We start from the raw sequence: 21,276 nt of genomic DNA, 5'->3' as shown, positions 1-21,276 counted from the left end.
GAGAAACTGGGTCACCTCGTAAATCATGTTTTCCGAGGCCTCGCGTATTAAAACTCTAGAAGTATGAACCAGTTGGATAGAAATGAGTCACGATGGACCTTTTTTTTCACACTCGCGTCGCAGCTGTCCATCTTTGCAAAGAGTGTATACAACCGGCGCCATCTATTGTACGTGTAGGGAACCTTCTTTGGCGCCGTCAGAGCATGTGAAAAGGTTTCATTGTGAACCAGTGAGCAGCCGCGGATGGAGGCATGGGCCGATAGCAGTTGGAGCCCACCAGCCCCTGCTAAACCTATCTTATGGTAAAAGTTTCAACATCCCACAGTTAAACTTATGTTATCTCATGTAGAGATTAGAGGGAGTGACCAATAGCAGTCCGGTATAGCGATCAGTGGAAGTCACCAATTGCAGTTCTAGCCTGTTAGGGAGCTCTACACATAAGTGACCAATGAGAGGCTTGTAGTCAGATGGGCCAATGAGCACTTGCAGATAGATGAGCCAGATGGCATCTACCGAGGAAGCTGAGTGACCAACGAGCGCATGAGATGACCGGGACTAACGATCTCTCTGATGCAGCTGAACCAACCCACAGCTGGACCAGGAGGCTGTTGTACCAAATAAAGGTTCAAATCAACAATTGCCGTGTGTCCTGTCTGAAGCGGCTGCCTGGTGCCGACAAATTCAGGCTAGCCAATCACTGTTCAGTAGGCTATCGTAGACCAATCGGGGCCAGCCATCGGTAGGCTTCGGTGTGAAGGGCCAATCAGTGGGCTTAGCGTGGTTTGGCTTAGAAGTCAGTAGGCTTGGAATGGACGAATCAGCATGATTAGGCAGACGTAGTAAAAAGGTAAGTTTGGATATCTGAGATAGAGCCACAGTGGAGCTGCGGCCGAGCAGGGCGGGCGCTCGTGAAGGCTATGTTCAGCGGGTTGGGCCAATCTGTAGTGGCTGTAGAGCGAGAAATGAGGCGACCAGGCTCTACTGAGGTTAATGGCTATGAACCGAAAACGAAAGCTCGGGTCACGCGCAGTGCTGCGCGTAACCGATGGCGGTGCTGGTGATGATTATGACGCTGCTGCTACAGGGCTCCCCCCCGTGGCGGATGACAAAGCTGGCGAGGAGGGCCGAGGTTGGCGGAAAGGTCGGGCGCCGAGGCCAAGGAGTGCAGGAGCCGGACCCGAGGCGGCGGGCGGCTCGTAGTGTGCGAGCTGCGGCGCCCAATGCACTCGACGTGGAGGGGGAGGAATGCTGGAGACAGGAGCTGAGCACGGACGTAGGGAGGGCGGGTCGGGCGATACCAGAGGTGCCGACTCCAGGAATGCGGGCTTGAGCCTGTCGATGGCCACAGTGTCAGGTCCCCGCGGAAGATCGAGGCGGAAAAACTTCCCGGCTCGCGAGATGACTCTGTAGGGGCCGTCATAGGGAGGCTGCAAGCTGGAGCGCACAGAGTCCCGGCGGACGAAGACGTGGGTGGCTTGATTAAGGTCGGGGCTCACGAACACGCGTGTTGCGGGAGCGGAGCGGGTAGGCGTGGGCTTGAGGTCCCGGAAGAGCTGGCGGAGACGGTCGATGTAGGAGGAAGGGTCGTGCACGAGCGGGGCCGATGGGGTGAAGAATGCTCCGGGAAGGCGGAGCGGGCAGCCGTAGACCATGTGGGTCGCGCTGCAGTCATCCTGGCGGATGGCGGCGCGAAGGCCAAGCAGGACGAAGGGTAGACGCTCGGGCCAGGTTGTGTCGCCGTGGTCAGTGGCGCGGACGGACGCCTTGAGCTGCCGATGAAGGCGCTCGACCAGGCCGTTGGCAGCCGGATGGTAGGCCGTGGTTCGGATGTGATGGGTTCCGAGGGCGCTGCACAGGTGACGGAAGAGGGCCGATTCAAACTGGCGTCCTCTGTCCGTGGTTACAGTGGACGGGACGCCGAATCGGGAAACCCAGGAGAAGAGGAATGCGTGGGCCACCGTCTCTGCCGTGATGTCAGGAATAGGCGTTACCTCCGGCCAGCGGGTAAAGCGGTCGATGCACCAGAGCAGGTAGCGGTAGCCTTTGGCCAGAGGAAGCGGGCCGACCAAGTCGATGTGGACCTGGTCGAAACGTGCATCTGGCGGAAGGAACCGCGATGGAGGCGAGATGGTGTGGCGGTAGATTTTGGACCGCTGGCAGGCCAGGCAGGCCCGCGCCCAGTCACGGACATCGGCATTCATGCGAGGCCATATGTAGCGCTCTGCGACGATCTTTTGCGTGCCGCGCACGCTAGGGTGGGACAGCGAGTGGAGGGCGTTGAAAACATGCCGGCGGAAGGCCAGGGGAACGGAAGGGCGCGGGGTACCAGTAGAGGTGTCGCACCATAGACTTGCCGTCGAACCGGGGAGCGAGATCTCCCGAAAAGTGGTGGATGAGGCGGGGGATGAACGAAGGGCGGCGAGCTCTTGATCAGCCTGTTGCGCCTGGGCGATGCCGTCCAAATCGACCGCGGGGGGCGGATGGAGAGTATTGATGTCCGGCCGCGAGAGTGCGTCGGCAGCGGCATTGTCTTCGCCTGCGACGTGTCGCACATCGGTCGTGAACTCCAAGAGGTAGCACATGTGGCGGGTTTCGCGAGGCGAGTGGTTGAGGGAGGCCGATCGCAGGGCGAACATGAGAGGCTTGTGGTCGGTGTACAGCACAAACGGACGGCCCTCGAGAAAATGGCGGTAGTGTCTGCATGCCAGGTAGGCGGCGAGGAGCTCACGCCCGAAGGTGCTGTAGCGTGTTTTTGCTGGCGAGGCGTTGGGAAAAGAAACCGAGAGGTTTCCAGTTGCCATCCTGACGCTGCTGCAAGACTGCGCCGACAGCAGCAGTGGAGGCGTCGACGAACAACGCTGTCTCGGCGTCAGAACGAGGATGGTGGAGCAGCACAGCATCTGCCAGGGCCTGCTTGACCTCTGCGAACGCGCGTTTTGCGGCCGGTGTCCACTCCAGAGGGGCGGCACGGGCCTCTTTCGGATGGTCAGCGCCGAGAGCTGCGTAGAGAGGCTGGAGCAAGGCAGCACAGCGAGGCACAAAACGTCGGTAGAAAGTCACGAGGCCGAGGAATGAACGAAGTCCTTTGCGAGAAGTGGGGGCAGGAAAGTCTCGGATGGCCTGGACCTTGGATGCGAGTGGCCGGATGCCTTGCGGGGTGATGGTGTGTCCCAGGAAGGTAAGGGTGGTAACGCCAAACTCGCACTTCGCGGCATTGATGGAGACTCCGTAGTCCTCCAGGCGCGAGAACAGGGTGCGCAGATGGGCGCGATGAGCCTCCGGAGATGGACTTGCGACGAGGATGTCATCCATGTATGCGAATGCGAAGTCCAGGCCGCGGAGCACTTCGTTGATGAATCGTTGGAATGTCTGCGCAGCATTACGCAGGCTAAAGGGCATCCGCACGTATTCAAAGAGGCCAAAAGGGGTGGTTATAGCAGTCTTCGGGATGTCAGGGGGATGGACGGGAATTTGGTGATAGGCTTTGATGAGGTCTATCTTGGAGAAGATGGTCGCTCCGTCAAGATTCGCGGTGAAGTCCTGAATATGGGGAAGCGGGTATCTGTCCGGTACCGTGACGATGTTGAGTGCACGGTAGTCCCCACATGGGCGCCAATCACCAGGTGTTGCTTTGGGCACCATGTGGAGAGCGGAAGACCACGGGCTGGAGGAAGGCCGAATGATCCCCAGTTCGAGCATGTGCTCAAATTCCCTCTTGGCAATGACGAGGCGCTCCGGAGCCAGCCGTCTGGGGCGAGCGAAGACAAGGGGGCCCCGTGTCACGATGTGGTGAGTGACGATGTGGCGAGGTGGGCAAGAGGCGTGCGATTGGCGCAGGACAGCGGGGAACTCCGTGACAATGTCGGCGAAAGCAGTGGGCAACGGTAGCCGAATGGTGGGACAAATGGCGGCTATATGCGCTGGGGCTCCATAAACGTGCAAAGAAGTAGTGTTGTCGACGAGGCGCTGGCGTCTAATATCCACAAGAAGGTCGAAATGGTGGAGGAAATCGGCGCCAAGGATTGCGAAGGGGAGGTCGGCGATGGTAAAAACCCAACGAAATACTCTGCGCAGGCCGAGGTCAAGGGTGACGGAGCGTTGACCGTAAGTTGAGATGGTGGACTTGTTGACGGCCTGCAAAGTCAAGTCTGGTTGTCGGTGTCGTTTTTCTGCGGGCGTTGGTGGAACGACGCTCACGTCAGCCCCGCTATCCACCAGGAAGCGACAGCCGGACACGCGGTCCGTGATCCGGAAGAGCCGGCTGTTGTCGCCCCCAGCCAGGCCAGCCGTTAATGGTTGGGGGGAGCGTTTCCCGGCCACGACAAGGGGCCTGGCAGTTCCTTGCGGCATCGCCGAATTTTCGATGATACCAGCAGAAGTGGTGCTGAGAGAGCGAAGGAGACCGTTGACGGGATGGCGAGCAGCGACGGCAAAACGGGCGCCGAGGGGAACGTGGTCGCTGCGGGGGAATGGCGTCCACCCGGTTCACCAGGGCCGCCACCGTAGTCTGGAGTTGCTGGACCGACGTGCTGATGGCATTGATTGCGACGTCCACCGGTGGAGGGGAGGTGCGGGGGGCCAGGGCGGCAACGGCTCCTGGTGATGGATGGCCAGCAAAATCCAGAATACGGTCCGCCATCTTCGCCAAGTCATCCAGGCGGGAATTTTCGCCAGCGGCCAGGATCATGCGTACATTGTGAGGCAAACGTTGTAGGAAGAGCTCGCGTAGTAGTGAGTCGTCCGTGGTAGGGTTGCCCGCGAGGTCGCGCATGCGGCGTAGTAGCTGTGTGGGCCGTCGATCGCCGAGCTCTTCCCTGTTGAGAAGCTGCTGCAATCGCCGCTCCTCCGAAGCAGACGTGCGGCGAATTAACGCGTCCCTTAAGGTGTCGTAGGGTAATTCGGGGTGAGGGTGGATGATTAGGTCGCGGACTTCCGCCGCAGCTTCGGGAGGAAGGTTTGCGATGGCGTAGCCAAACCTTGAGGCTTGAGAAGTGACGCGGCGTCCGTCGAAGAGAACCTCCGCCTGCGCGAACCACAGCTGAGGGTCGGAGATGGAGAAAGGCGGCAGGCGGAGCGGTGCCACAGAAGCCTCAAGCGGGGGAAGTGGCGGTGGCCGGCTGGGAGGCGAAGAGCTGGTGGAGTGCTGGTCACCGTTCATGATGGTGGAACGTTAAAACATCACGTTCGGGTCACCAGTTGTAGAGCGAGAAATGAGGCGACCAGGCTCTACTGAGGTTGATGGGTTTAATGACGGTTAATGGCTATGAACCGAAAACGAAAGCTCGGGTCACGCGCAGTGCTGCGCGTAACCGATGGCGGTGCTGGTGATGATTATGACGCTGCTGCTACATGGCCAATCAGAGCACTGGGAGAGTGATCAGTAGGCCTAGCGTGGACCAGATTAGAAGTCTGGATCGGTAGGACCAATCAGCATGAAGTGGGCGGAAAGTTGCATGCCACGAGGTAAGTTTGGACGTATGAGATAGAGCCGCAGTGAAGCCGCTGCCTCGCTAGTGCAGGCTATGTTCTGTAGGCCTAGAACGACAGCCAGGGTGCTGGTGAAGGCTATGTTCAGCTGGCCAATCAGTGGGCTTAGAATGGGCCAATCGGTAGTGGCCAATCAGAGGGCTTAAATGAACCAATCAGTGGAGCCGGTTAATCAGGGGCGGAGCTCAGCGATCAGCCTCTACCAATCAGTGTGAAGTGGGCGAAGCCAAGTAATTAGCATTAAGGGGTGGAGCTACGATTGACCAATCCACGATCAGTAGGCTTAGCATGCCCCAATCACCGTGAAGTGGGCGGAGCCAAGCCAACTAATTAACATTGACCAATCAATGATCAGTAGGCTTGGCATGGACCAATCAAGGTGAAGTGGGCGGAGCTAATGGCGGCCAATCAGATGGCTTTGGATTTGGCTTGTGTTGGATTACAAGTGTATTGTGTTGGCTTAGAACTGGATTTTGGCTTAGAATTGGATTAGAATACGCCATCTTGGATTTAAAAAAAAGTAGTTCTTATACAGTCTGGTTCTTATACAGTCTCTAAGTCTACTACTGAGGAGAGAGCGAACAAGTGCCCGTTCGTGGAATCCAGCCCTCCCCTTCAGATTTGTTTTGGTATCAGTCTGTCTACCAACGTCATGATGACATTCATATTTTGTTGAGTTTCTGACGTGCTGTCCGGGACATGTATTTATAGGTGGCCGAGAAATTTTTTATTATTAACCTTTTTGTAGCTTGAATCCCTTGAAAAACCATTGCACAGCACCAGAGCACAAAGGCTACATTATGACCCAGTTTCACCAACCTTTTCAGCATCTGAACTAAGATGAACGGTCATTAAACTATCTGCTTCACTAAAGGAGTTATTATTACTGAAATATTCACCACATCACCGATGAAAAAAAGAAGTGTGTGTCTGTTAAGTTCAAAAATTGGCAACCTTTGATCTTGGTTCAGTTAACCAGAGTTGGTGAAACCGGGCCTATGGAAGTCACCGAAACATTCATCACATCACAAACCAAAGTTTGTAAAAAGAATTGAGTGCTAGCATGAAGTTTTGGCAATTGTGAGTAGCATTTTAACTGCTGCCTATGTAGCTGCAGCATAATTACAACTAATTCAGGCAACGTACTACAAAATGTGAGAGTACTCTACTCTATCTTCCTCTGCATGGCACTAAAAACTGTGGAGATTCCAAGGGCTCATCGTCTTGGCCCAGTATCTGTAGCAGATTTATCAGTCATTTGTGTTCCTATTTGTGGTACTGTGGCAAGCTAGCCACTCCACCCACATACCAGCATTCCTAGGTTACACATAACCTTCAGTTATAAGAGTTGTTTAAACCGCCTCGCAGAAGTTGCAGATGCTGTTCATCAACTTTATTTTAAGATGGACAGGGAGTTTCATTGCCTGGGGCAATACTCTACCCCATAGCTGCTTGTGGTGTGGGGAAGGAAATAATGTCCCATGGAGTCCAAAATTGCCAAAAGGGCTTTGAGGGCAGGCATTCGTGGGCTCGATTTAGCGATAGGCCAAGCAATTTTTGTGGGGCAGGGGTTCAGACTATTGAGAGATCCCAAAATAGCAGTTTGGAAAGCTCGGTAGTGTGGCCAATTACAAAAAAAATATACTCTGGGTCTTCTACAGCACTGCAGTGACAGCATCTGAGAGAGTCAACTTGCCTGATATATGGTAATGACACTGAGCTGTAAATGCCCCATTGAGTCACAGTGCACCATCTTGGCGAGAAGTGTTTTGTGGCATCCAGAAACCAAGCTCTGGGTCAACATCGCTCAGTATAGACGGGAGGAAATTGTCAGTTGTCCATTGACAGGAAGACTATTTATACAATCCATTGATGTGTTGGCGAACGAGATCTGCTTACTTCATGACCAGTAACAGTCATTTGCTATCTTTCACTGTGATTTAATTAAACACATCCCTCATGTGACCGTGTTCCCGGTAGTTTTACCTTGCTGAACCACTTTTCGCGGCTCTTATCAAACATAACATTAGCGGTTCTTCGTAGGCTGAGGCCGAGGAAAGCAAGGGACGTTTACATGATGTTTACGTGATTACCGTCGTGACCAATGGTCGACACAGCAGTTTTGCGGTACGTTTTATATGTTGCTCATCCCGGACATTTTTCACTACCTGATTTCCTGTGCAAAACAGCTACGACTGCATCAATGCCACTTCACCCATGAATTCCTTCATGAGTTGCACGCGCGTGTTAGCACACCAAGTCGTTACACGTCTGAAAAATACCTGACGAAATCGGCAGAAGAAACATATGCTTTATTAGAACTTGCAGTGATTATCCTTTTTATGCAGCACATCCCGCAACACCATACGGCTCCGTCGTTACTCCATTTTCTCAAATAGCCTCGTCCCCAATGGTAGCCGAACAGCCGAACTGCTGCAGCGTTGTTTTCCTAGTATTCATACGCGTAGTCATTTACGCCTGTAACTTAATTAAATTAATGAATAAGTGAGTGATACATGATTAATACGATACAGAATTGCATAAAGACTCGTTATTCGGGAGTGTGACCCTCTTAAACACTGATTTTCTCACGTAAAACCATACTGAGCACTGGACTGCATAGACCCATTATGATTTATTTTGACAGCGTGAATTTCAAAAGGTTTGATTTTGAAGGGTGGATTTCTTAGCGTGGATTTCAAAAGTTTTATTATTAAGAGTGGGTAACAGGGTACAGCCATATCAAGGTACCACGGCACATGTACTACTGATCATAATATGTTCACAAACATTTGAAATAACGCGAACTATTTTCAGCTCGCACTAGCCACAATGTGGTGCGGCAGGGAAATGTATTACGTCGCGCCCTCGTGGCCATCGCGGCCGACGGTCCGTTCGCCTCCTCAGTCTATTCGTTCAGAATAAATTTTAATTTCAAATTTTTTTTCAAATTTCACTTGTAATATTTTCCATGCGGTTCGTGTCCTGGAATTTCATTTCTTTTAATTGGTTCGAATTAGTTCATCCTCAACACGAATGTACAGCGTTCTTCCTAATCAAATATAATTACTTAATTTGAGAGTGTAGATATGTACCGTTGGTCACCATTACGATCGTTCCATTAGCAACTGACTTCTCCATTACTGTAGTTGCGGTAACGCAACATGTTGGATCCAATTAATTCAATTGGAAAGCATTTTCTCACTGATACACATTAGGCCAGTTTGTCATTCCTTCTATTAGCGCAGTCTGTAATACACAACACGTTGGATCCCATTAAATCAATTGCAAATCAGGTGGTGGTGATGGTGAAAGGGCTTGCCGTTGTCGGCCTCACGTATGTGGGCAACGTCACGACTGACCCCCTGCGGAATGTGCGTCCTGGGCCGACTTCTAAGGGAACTGTGCCAACATATGTCTGAAAGCGTCTGAGGAAAACCCAGGAAAAACCCCAGACAGCACAGCCGGCACCGGCTGTGCAAATCAACATTTCTGATTGACGCCCACTAAACCAATTCGCATAGATGATGACGATGTCGTCAGTCTGGACATTTTGACTGTCAGTGACCTGCAAGCAGACTCTGACGAGTGGATAGAACAAGTGCAATTGAATAGACAAATCGTGCTGGCCAAGTTAGACACTGGAGCCCAAGTCAATGTCATTTCAAAGTACCACCTGGTAAAATCGGAACAGAGACCAGTTGTTTACCGCACCAAAACCAAAGTTACGACATATCCTGGTGAGAACCTTCCAGTACTTATTGAATGTGAACTGAAGTGTACCACAACCCAATATAAAAAACTAGTAAAATTTATTGTGGTGGACCTGCATGCCATGACAATTCTTGGACTAGATGCTTGTAAAGCCCTGGATTTAGTGAAGCGCACGCATCAAGGCTAACCAGTAAATACCAACGCGCTACTGAGCATCATACAAAGCAAGACAGAAACGCCTGAATCCATTGTGCAAGAATATGGAGATGTGTTTGTTGGCCAGGGTCGCCTAAAAGGAAAATACAGCATAGCCTTGAAGGACGATGCAGTTCCGTGCGTAGCAGCTCCAAGAAAGATTCCCGAGGCCCTCGAGGACAAAGTAAAAGAGGAACTAGACAAAATGGAGCGCGACAAAGTGATTGTGAAAGTGAATGAGCCAACTGACAGGGTCAGTCCAGTTGTTGTCGTCTCAAAACAAGACGGGTCAATCCGCATCTGCCTCGACCCTATAGGAAGTTGAACGACAACATAAACCGACCGCACTACGAGATTCCCACGCAGGAATATTTGTTCTCCAAGCTCAAAGGCTCCAAGTACTACACATTGTTTGATGCCTCTCATGCATCCCATCACCAGGAACTGGACGAGGATACATTGTTATCCAAAAAGGTAGACATTAACTCGAGAAGAGGAGTAAACGGCTTGTCCTATAGCGAACCCCTCTAGAGGAGTGTTTTTTTCTACCATTTCTAGAAGGAGTAAGCATGTACTCCTTCTGGGATGTAGTAGATATACTCCTTCGATGCAGCCCACATGATATACCAAATGAGGAGTGAAATACGAAATACCTAACGAGAGAAGTGCAACACGTCAGTGTGGCACCACAGAACAACGAATGCGAACTGTTATACAGATTTATTAGCCATAGAGGCACGAAACAGGTACAAAGAGTGAAATAGTACACACGTCGAAATTCGAATCCAAGCCGGCTTGGCCATTAGTACTGAAGTGTCCAGTATCAACCACAAAAAGAAATGCAAATCGGTTAAGTGGCAGTACCTATTGAAACACTGCAAGTTGTGACAATTAATACCATGACGTCTATGTGCACAATCTCGTTGAAAGCTTTTTTCTTGGAAGCAAGCTTTTTTTTTTTTCTTTGGAAAGTCTTTTTCAGCGTTCGAACGTCCAGCGGCCAATTTGCACGATTAAACTGTAAAACAAACAGGCGTGCGTCGTAAGCGACTCACCACAAACACAATGCAAGGACCTGCAAAGCAACATCAGCTCACCTGTGTTTCAATCACAGTGACACGCCTCATCACCACTCAAGCTGGTATGCAACCTGAAAATGATATATAATTCGCTGAATTGACTCCATCGAACAAAGGTTATCAGTATAGAGCGCTTTTGTTAAGCCTTGCCGTATTCAATAACTTCTTTCACGGCCATGGGTTGACATACTACCGAATGCATTCTGTCCGAAGAATCCTTCCGAAAAGTATCCATTCCCTGATAACTTTGAGCTTCGCACATACGATCTTCAACGTCACAGCCACGGTGAAAACTTCGTGAACAACCGAAAACAAACCAGCGTTCGCCACACTCCAGGCCGGCGTGAAATGTCGCGTAAGGGTACAAGAGTGCGGCAGAGTTCGGAATCAAACATGTCCACAAGTAATTCGCTTGCGTTGGTGACGACTAACGAGAGACAGAATCAACCTATTTTATATGGTCACGGAAATGTATATTGCGACTTAATGTTTAAACGTTTAATAATATTGGGAACTATGTGCCCGACATGCGCGGATGAAAGTGCACGGCGGCGAAGCGGTCGAGGAGAGAAGGTGTAAGAAGGAGTAAGATGCACGCGTTACTGCTTCTCCGCGAGGTTCGTACGCCTCTTTTCTCCTTTTGTGAAGTGTAAATCTGGCGTGAAAAGAGTAGAAATGAGAAATATACCTTTTTCACTCCATCAGAACACCTTTTCGAGTAACAGTGTAGTTCAAAGTTACCCACGTTTGCGACGCCCTTTGGGAGGTATAGATTTGTGGTTATGCCATACGGTGTCAACTGCGCCCCAGAAATATTTTCAGTGCAAATGGACAATCTGGTTGAACATGAAAAGGACATCAACCACTATTTTGATGATATCCTACTGGCAGCAAACAGTCTACAAGAACATTGTGACCAGATCAGACGTGTTCTTGAAATAGCTAGACAAGCTAACCTGAAGCTCAACAAACAAAAGATGCAGCTAGTTGTCTCTGAGGTTCACTACTTGGAACATGTGCTAACAAAAGATGGAATTGCCCCAGATTCACCCAAGATTGAAGCGATTGTGTCGTTCCCAACACCAAAATGTAAAAAAAAGACCTATATCGCTTTCTGGGAACGGCCACGTATCTTTCCAAGTTTATTCCCAATTTCTCTCCAGAAACTCATAAGCTACGACAGATGCTACGGCAGAATGCACCTTGGATTTGGGATAGCAACACCCAAAGGAGTTTCAACCGTCTCAAGTTACTGCTCACGTCAGCGCCAGTCTTGAATTTTTCAATCCGGATGAGCCAGTCGTCCTCTCCGTGGATATCAGCTCTCGAGGACTTGGTGCTGTACTGTTGCAAAACGAAAAGCCTACGGTTTTTGCCTCAGCAACAATGAATGGTGCACAATGTCGCTATGCTCAGATTGATAAGGAACTTTTGGCAGTTGTATTTGGAGTGAAACGCTTCCACTACTATGTTTATGGAAGACAAATAAGAGTACAAACTGACCATAAGCCACTCATTGGCCTCTCGTCAAAGCCATTTGATGTGATCTCTAGCGTCTAAAAGGTTTATAACTGAGATTTCAGCGTTACAACATCGGACTTCTGTACGTGCCAGTGAAAGATCTGCAGGTGGCTGATACACTACCAAGAACACCACTCCCGAGTGAGCAGATTGACTCATCCATTATGGAAGCCCCCCAGGCGACATTACACCTCATCGTCAAGGCCTCAGAGGGGAAGCTGGAACACATAAGGAACGAGACAGCTAAGGATGAAGTGCTTCAAGCTATAATTGCGTCTGTGAAAACTTCGGTTTCACATGGATGGCCCGACCTCCCTAAAACTGCAACCAGAGCATTAATGAAATTTTGGAATTGTAGGGAGGAACTCCAGTACACTGATGGACTTTTGTGCAGAGGACACAGCTTAGTGCTACCGAAGTCGTGCATACCCGATGCGCCTGACAAACTCCACACAGGACATAGAGGAATGGCGGCTTCCCAAGCCAAGGCACGAGAATCTCTGTACTGGACTTCTATGAAGAGTGACATCGAAGCTATGGTGCGTAATTGCGAAACATGTCAAGAGCACCAACGTGCAAACCAGAAGGAGCCGTTGTTGGTTCGTGAAATATCTCACCGTCCATGGTAGAAGCTTGCAATGGATTTTTTTCACCTCAAGTCAACACAGACGACCTATCTCCTTCTTACGGACTACTACTCGAAGTACATTGAAATCAAGAAAATTCTATCAACAAACATGGGAAAACATATCGAACGGACTGTTAGTAAAGCTACTAAAACACTTGGATTCCTGTGACGAAGTTTTAGATCAGCTCCTAAAGAGATCAAGATAACAGTTTACGAGCCGTATGTTCGCCCGATCTTGGAATATTCTACTATTCTGGTATTGGTCTTCGGAGGAAAATAGAAAGGGTACAAAATCAAACTGCAAGGTTTGTTACGAACAGTTACTCTCAGGATGTCAGATCAGCAGATTTAAAAGCAGCCTTGGGCTGGACATCACTGGAAAATCGCCGCAAGGCGTCTCGTTTGAAACTATTTTTCGACATGTACTATGGACACCGTGGGCGTTAGCCGATACGATTATTTGCGAAGTCCCCATTTTATCTCGGAACGGCTGGATCAGGCATGCAAGGTCGAGCCGTATCGCCACCGGTCGTACGTCTTTTTCGTGCGAACCATATCAGAATGGAATGGCCTTCCACGGGACTTAGTTGCTACCAACAGTAGAAACAGGTTCTCCATGAATCTTTGTTTATCTATATCTGAATCTTCCTGATACTCAGAAAGAACTGAGTTTCTGTTAGCTAGCTATAGTGATTGACATTATTGTTATCAGTTTTATTTCCCTCTCCCCTACGCAATTCCACAGTAAGTGGAGAAGTAGGGTGCTTTGAATAAACAAATAAAGCAACTGCAAAAGACCTTGTCGAAGCGATAAAGGTTATTTACGCTAGATTTGGCATTCCTGAAGAAATAATCAGCGACCAAGGACCACCGTTCGACTCAAGTGAATTTGCCTCCTTTATCAAGGAGTGGTATATTTGGCACAACCGCACAATCCCAGTCTAACGGACTTGTGGAACGTTGTGTACAAACAGTGAAAACTTCACTCATCAAGGCAAACTAGAGTGGCCAGGAACCTGCGCTTGTGCTACTTAGCTACAGAGCAACCTCAAGAGGTGGGCTTCCCTACCCACTAGAGACGCTAATGGGTCGAAAACTGAGAACCACCATACCCACACTTCCCAAGCTCCTAAAGCCTCACTTCCCCGCATCACAGGACAGAGATGCATTCCGGAAGAGGCCTGCAGCCCAGCATAAACATGCAGACAGGCACACAAGAAACCTGAAGCCCCTAAAAGCAAATCAGTCAGTGTGTTTTTGGCATGGACGCCAGTGGAAAAGGGCAACGGCGATTCAAGTTGGGCCTCACCTACGATCATACCTGATCAGAGCTGGAACGGGAGGAGTATACCGCAGAAACCGCATACACCTACGACCAGCCTCAACACCATCTGCAACATTGAACGGCCCTGAGAAACAGAAAGCATCTCCGGAGGACAACTGTTCGTTCACATCAGAACCTGATATGGGCCAACAGTGACTACGTCAGCACCTGTAGCCCCTCAACTCACAGTGCCACACAGGATCACATGGTCGGGCAGAGCAGTAAACCTTTCACAAGAAGATACAAGGACTGAATCTTTCAGTTGTTCTGTATCGTCTTACTTTTGCGTTGCATTGTTTTTGATTGCTAGTATATCTATAACCACTATATTAAAAAATGGGGGGGGGGCATGTTATGTAGCTGCCATTGTTAACGACAGACTGAGCCCCAGGTGCATGAAGTGCATCGCGGTTGCACTGCGTGATGCAACTGTCTCTCCCCCGCGCGGGCCAGTCGGCTCCCAGTCTTGACTCATGTAACTATGCAGAAACTCCTGCTCGCACTCATTAAAAGTCGTTGTTTGCATGAACTCGACTCGTCCGATATATGACACTCTTTGGAAGACCCGAGTCCTTTTCCGCAGAGGCCACTGATATGAAGTGGGCATATACGAAACACGGACTTTAAAAATCACTTGCTGTACTGGAAACACTCTTGTCCTTTAACACGATATTTAATTGAATATTGTTAAACGCATACATCATTTTTAGCTATCTAAGCAGTGGCATTCCACACCTGTCTTCCACTACTTACCACCACGTTATAGAAAATCGTGACCGCTTTTTATAAGTCAGAAAATCTATTTGCTTCCTGTCAACACATCTTGCTGCGCTATAATCAACAATAATCATCCGACGACTTACATTCGTAGACGGTACATGATGTGAGACCATGAGACACAACAGGAACAAAGCGGAGTATTTGGTACAAGTTCACATGGGCTTACAATGTTTGTTCTATAAGTACTTCCTCTTTGATTAAACTTCACTTAGTTGAGAGTCTGCAGGTGGTTTGTCCCTTTTATGTTTTAACTCCTTTGTCCGCGTCTATCGCTGCACTAAGCCGATATGAGGCCATGAGACGCCAGAAGCCATAGTGACCGTTAACCAAGCTAAAGAAAAGACGCTTAGCACACGGAGCTATGCACGTATTCTCAGAAGTCAGGGCACGTATAACAAATGAAAAACAATACGCGTCAATATAGACATAAAGGGCCGATACTCGGACACAGAGCATCAGTTTACCCGTGAAGGCGAAATGTTATGCGTCAGAACGTAAGAGTAAATCATGTTCCTCGTGCCATTTGCGCATAAAACTCCGCCATTTACGCTTACAGCGTGCGCGTTTACGGTTACTATATGAATAAAACACAGCTAGACGGATACGGCGTCAGCCATTTTGCCGAAATTTACGCTTAGTAAGGGTAAGATTGGATGTAAGCGTACATTTATCCGTCTCTTTCGCGAGGGTGTAACATCGATTTCTGGATTTTCTAGATTCTGGACTTTTGAATTATTCGGTATTCGAAATAACTACAGCGACTTTGGACTGAAACAAACATTTATTTGACCCGAAGTACTGATTCAAAGATCCGATACATGGGTGCACTGTGCGTACAACGCCTACTGCATTGTTGACACACTGTAACATTCGGACTCTAGAAGTCAAGCTTTCCGCTGAACACATGTTTCGATAGGTTTATATTGACTTTTCGGGCCTTATTCGGCCCGAAAAGTTGGGTGAATTTCAGGACTTGTCAAAGCCTTATTTAACTTCCTCTCGAACCACTTTTCCCTGTGAGGTTTCTCAGGGGTCCTTCATGTTTCTGAATGAGGCTGCTATTCAAATGAAGCTCTGTGTGCCTTTCGCTTAAACATTATGATGTTCCCTTGCAGTTCCCTCACTTGGATACTGCCAGAAAGAAGATGGCTACACCTTCAACCTCTTCGTCGAAGGCGGATGTAAGTACATAAGAACATGTGGGTGTAGATTTAGAGAAGGTGCAGAAGCTATGATCTAAAGATGCACATGACCAACAACAACTTTATTTTGACTTTGGAGGTGGGGAGGTTCATCGCCAGAGGCGATACTCTACCCCGTTGCTGGTGGGGATGTGGGGAATAAAATAATGAACTCTTTCACAATAACGATCGAAGTCTGATGGTGTCCAGAAATGTCAAAACAGCTTTGAGCGCAGATCGTTTCTGGGCTGGATTGGGCCAGGGACCTAGCAATTTCGATAGGGAGAAGGGGCGAGAGTCCAGCTGACGAAGAGACTCGGAGAGCGCGGTTCGGGAAGGTTGGTAGTGGGGGCAACGAAGAAGAATGTGCTCCAGATCTCCAAGAGTTACCGCTTACCGTTACCGCTTGAGACAAGTTGGCTCTCCCACCTGCTGCCAGGTGGGAGAGTCATCTTGTCTCAAGCGGTAACGCCACTGAGCTGTAAAGGCCACATCGATTCAGTGGATTCATTGGATTAATGCAGCATCTTGACGAGAGGTGTTTCGTGCCATGAGGAAAGCGAGCGTTGTATCAACTCTGCTCAGCATAGATGGGGGGAGAATGTCGGTTGTCCATTGGCGCGAAGCCAGGGGTGTCACGAGGCGTCGCAGAATGGAACGGCGGTCTCCTCTCAGCAGAGCAATAGTGGTCCGTGTCCGATACGAGAGTGCTGCTTCAGCGGCGCTGTCTGCCTGCTCGTTCCCCACGACACCACAATGGCTGGAACCCAATAGAGAACTATCCTGTGGCCTGCTGCGTAGACAGTGTGGTAAGCCGTTATCACATCTGTGACTAGGGGCGCGGATGGGCCTCGTATGCCGGAATTTTCAATAGCTTGAATTGCAGATTTGGAGTCTGTGAAAACTGCCCATTCCCGCGGTGTAAAATCAGCAGTGTGTTGTAGAAAGAAAAGGATAGCATAGAGTTCCGCAGCTGTGGAGGAGGTTGGACGTGAAAGGCGTCGTCCCTGCACTACGCCTTCGGATGGTATGACGAATGCTGAGGCGGACTTGTTGTTTCGGGATGCGCCATCAGTATATGCTGCCGTAAACGTAGAAAACTTCTCGTCTACCAGAACAAGAAAATGAGCTCAGTGGACTTGAGGGGGGACCTGATCTCTTCTTTCCAGAAGGTGTGGAAGGCTTACGAAAGTCGGCGGTACCGGCAGAGACCAGGGGGCTTCCGGCGGTATAATAGCCTTAGCTATGAAGCCAGTGAGAGTCTGGCGTGTCCTCTGGGCTACTCGAGAGAAGTCGCTTTCAGGACGGTAACGAATTTTCCTGAGGAGCGGGTGACGGGGAATGTGAGCACGCAAACGTAGGAAGTGCCGAGCCGTTTCACGTCGACGTAGAACCTCAATCGGGAGTTCACCAGCTTCAGCCAGTACTTGCCGTGTTTCAGCCATTCTTGGAACTCCGATGCAGCGACGAAGGCTTCCTGTAAACAGGGACCGAAGGGTATTTAATGATGTTGTTGATATCCTGCACAGAATAGGAAGGCTGTAAAGCACACTCGCCCTCACCAACGCCGCGAGAACTACGAGCTCAGGTGCAGCGTGGTAGCATCGCTTCTTCGTTGGTTTATGTCTTTTAAAAAACCGAGACCTTGTTTTCATTGAGTGTTGACGCCTGCAGTGAGTGATATCTCTATGTTTCTGTCCGCATCTTTGCTTCTGTTCATAGTGCTGCGTAGAACTATTTCCGATAGCAGAACGTTTTCCGACTCAGTATAGCACATAATCCCACTCGTAATGCAATGGCAATTGTCCAAATAAATACGCGGAAAATCCGTGGAAATGAGCCCTTGGCTCCGCCTCTTTTTTGACGGCTCGTAGTTTGAGCGCAAAGCATGCGAAGAAAGGAGGTTACATTGTCACGCCACACGAGGCGGGGAAAGGGTTACAAGCCGTCGGATGACCTCATTTTTGATAAGATAAGTCTGATTGCCGCACTCACCGCACGTGTTTGAACCCTTTCCCCCCTCGTGTGGCGTGTCAATGTAACCTCCTTTCTTCGCAGCTTTGCCCTCAAACAGAGGGATAATGGTTTTATCGATTTTATTGCGTTCGCCCATGCTTCCTGTCGTACATAGGGTATTTTTGTGACATATTCTGAAAGTGTTTTCTATAGTTTGCTGTGTTCCGAGAACTCTAAGTTTTTATTTGCTTTCTTTTCATACTTTTCTGCAGCTGCCTTAATATCCGGCATTCAGAGCAACGACGGCTGCGAACTGATTTGTTGATAAAAAGTATGAGAAGCTGCGTTGAAAAAAAAAAGTGCTGTGCGGGAGATCCTTCAGAGAGTTCCTGTACAGGGAATTGGCTGAAATGAACTACACCGATAGTTCAGGCGTTGTTAAGTGGAGGACTACTGCACACTGGATTTGGGTCCAGATATCCACCCTTCCTTGTCACGGGAGCAGCTTAAAAGCTCGACGCACAAGAAAGTAGCTCCGTCGACCAGATATCAGGGAATGGCATTTCTCGCTCAGCTCTCGGTAACTAGAACTCCCGAAAGTCGACATTTTTCTTTTATAAATCCGAATTGCTTGAAATTTTTCAGGCGTATGCTTTCGATATTTTTTCTGAATGATCCGAGAACCTGGAGCATTGGACATCATCTTCGCTTCCCAATTTCTGTGGAGTCTGCTGTACTTCAAACTACATATAATTGCTCGCTTGCTCAACAAAATCGTAGGCGTCTAGTACACGTGTATTGGTCATGATCCTCAGGAGAACAAAAACTCATGTGCTGAACAATTTGTTTGGGGGACACCCGTCACGGCTTCGCGCGTACCTTTGGAGCGCGCAGTATGGGCTGCCAATATTGGACCATGCGGCTAGTGCAGCCAGGCCTGCATTGGACCAATGTGGTCGAATTGGGCAAACCATATTGGCAAGCTCATATCACCATTATCATGCAAGTTATTCCGTGTAAAATAATAATGCAATATTCGATATAATATGAAGCGCTCAAAGAGACGTTCTTTCATTCGTTTTTCTGTGCAGATACTTGGACTGATCTATGTTGCAACACGTTGCAAAAGATACTATAGCTCTCTCGAAAACCAGGAGTTGTTGTATAGTAAACTATAGGATGGGACATGCGCAATACCTGCCCACATCAGGCTTCAAATTGGTACTACCCTCGTCCTAAAAACGAAGAGCAGGTTCTGTTCCCGACTGTATAGCAAACAAGCGCCCTCTTGCCCACATCACGTTGTTGCATGTGGCTTACCCGGGGATACAGCACAAACCTTCATTGGAATCCCAGCACCTCCCTATTTAGTCCTCTAATTTGCAACCCCCTCCTAGAGTACAAGGAAGTGAAACACTTTGGTAACGGTGAGGGACACACGTCTCAGCAACTCGCGATGCATCTGCAGTAACTTCAAAGCACCAAACGTTACGGAACAGATATTCCTTGGTATCAGACACTGCGCTTTTTTACTTTATCTTCCCTCCACTGTCATTAGAGAGTATTAACAAGGACGTCAGCTCTGCGGTAGAGCTTTTGTATTGCCTCGATATACTATTACAGGCTCTCCTCCACGTGCTGCATTCGGGCCTAAGTCCCTCACGCATGCGCGCTACGTAATCCGGGGCAAAAAATTCCTCCCGAAGCAGCCGCTGAAATTCAGTCATCGACAGAAATAGGGTTAAGACCTGTGCCATAAAGCAGCTGAGCTTACCAATGCACATGGTGGTATCCGGCGCAGGAGAGCGTCGTCAGTAACTTCAACAATGGCAGTTTGGTAAGCGTCACTCTCTGAAAGAAAATCTTCGACGGACTTGACGGCACTGTAGCCCGAAAAGTCGGTAGCGTCACGCTCAGGCGTAGCGGGGTTTCCGAAGACGACTGGGCAGCTGACGTGTTGCTGTTACAGTAGAGTGCAGAGTGCAGCTACTTGCCCAAGCGGGTCCTCTTTCGTCCTCAACGCTGTCGGTTTCGAGCCTCTTCTTCGGCTGCATGGCCGGAAATATGTATACGAACTAAAAACAAAAAACAAACACGGGAGCGTGCAAAAGGCAAGGTAGAAAAGTACTACAACAAACTAAACACTAAAGTACTACACAGCCATACACAAACAGTACAAGTCGAAATATATTTATTAAAGATAATGGTGTAATGCCAATAGTGCTGGGAATTCTGCCAATGTATTTATTAAAGCCCATTATGATGCCAATCATGTGAAGGAGAAAAACCCAGCCAAAAACCTTCACGACCTGAAACAGAAGAAACAAAAATCAAGACAGTACATGTAATAAAAAGTACATATAGATAGGTGTCGGCTGGGGTCGGTGTCCAGTTGATTTCATGCCAATGTCACGCCTGGTCCAACTTCACTCGCCAAATTTTCCCGCGCGTGGGGGTTGACGCGTGGGCGGAGAGCTGTCTGTGCGCTTACCGGTGGGCAGAGGGCTGCGCGTGCGCTTATCGTATCGCATTTTTCACCCTTGGCCGACTTCACTGGCGATTTTTTTTCCCGCGGGCGGGGCGTGGCGCTCGGGCGGAGAGCTATCCGTGCGCTTACTGGCGGGCGGAGGGCTGCCCATGCGCTATCGTTGCGCATTGTTCAGCCTGGGTCGACTTTTTTCGCGATTTTTCAGCCTGGGCCGAATTCATTCGCAAATTTTTTACTCTACAACAGGTGTGCGGTGGGTGGTTTACATGCTGGTATAGACATTTAAAGGATAGCCACAGACAAAAGTACAAGTGAAAATATATTTGTTAAAGCCAATAGTGCCGGGAATTATGTTGTGACTCTGTGTGAACAAGAAAAAACCCGGCAAAAAAACTTAACATTATAAAACTGAAGAAACTTAATACAATACAATACAGATAATAAAGAATATACTTACTTATTACAGGTATGTTGCAATAACACTGAACAGGTGCCACACACAAAGAATGGAATACAATATTTTTTATTACCGGTAATCATACGCACAAGTTTTCGATGAACCAGAATTAAAATGGAATAGCACATCTAATCAAAGAAGATATTCATAATCAATACGATTACAATAAAGATTGCAAGTTTCATTATAAAAAGGCTAATACTCCTATACGTGAGCACCATCATTGCAATAGTGAAGTTTTAATTTCAATCACAAGTTCTGACAGATGTAAGTTATTTTGAGCACAATAGGGAAGCTAAGTTGCATATGACTTATTCCAACATGACACAAGTCTAATTAATCAATTTCCTATTAAGTGAATAGCACAGTCGTAAGGAAATAATGTGAATCAACACAACACAATCAATAGATAGCACTATATGAGAAACAAAACTGACGCATCCTTCGACACACAAACAATTACGTG

General features: G+C 48.8%; 1 protein-coding gene across 1 annotated transcript in view; it reads left to right on the top strand.

The window, feature by feature from the left end:
• LOC135369212 (atlastin-2-like) overlaps positions 1–21,276 on the top strand; it is a 144,159-nt gene that overhangs the window by 31,405 nt on the left and 91,478 nt on the right. The window contains exon 2 of the mRNA XM_064602841.1: positions 15,844–15,909. Within this exon, the coding sequence (XP_064458911.1) occupies positions 15,874–15,909 (36 nt within the window). The 5' untranslated portion in view covers positions 15,844–15,873. The remainder of the gene's footprint in view (positions 1–15,843; positions 15,910–21,276) is intronic.

The sequence above is a fragment of the Ornithodoros turicata genome, chromosome 9, assembly GCF_037126465.1.
Source record: "Ornithodoros turicata isolate Travis chromosome 9, ASM3712646v1, whole genome shotgun sequence".
Taxonomy (NCBI): domain Eukaryota; kingdom Metazoa; phylum Arthropoda; class Arachnida; order Ixodida; family Argasidae; genus Ornithodoros; species Ornithodoros turicata.
Note: the sequence above shows the minus strand (reverse complement) of the source record. Positions and strands in the feature narration are given on the sequence as shown.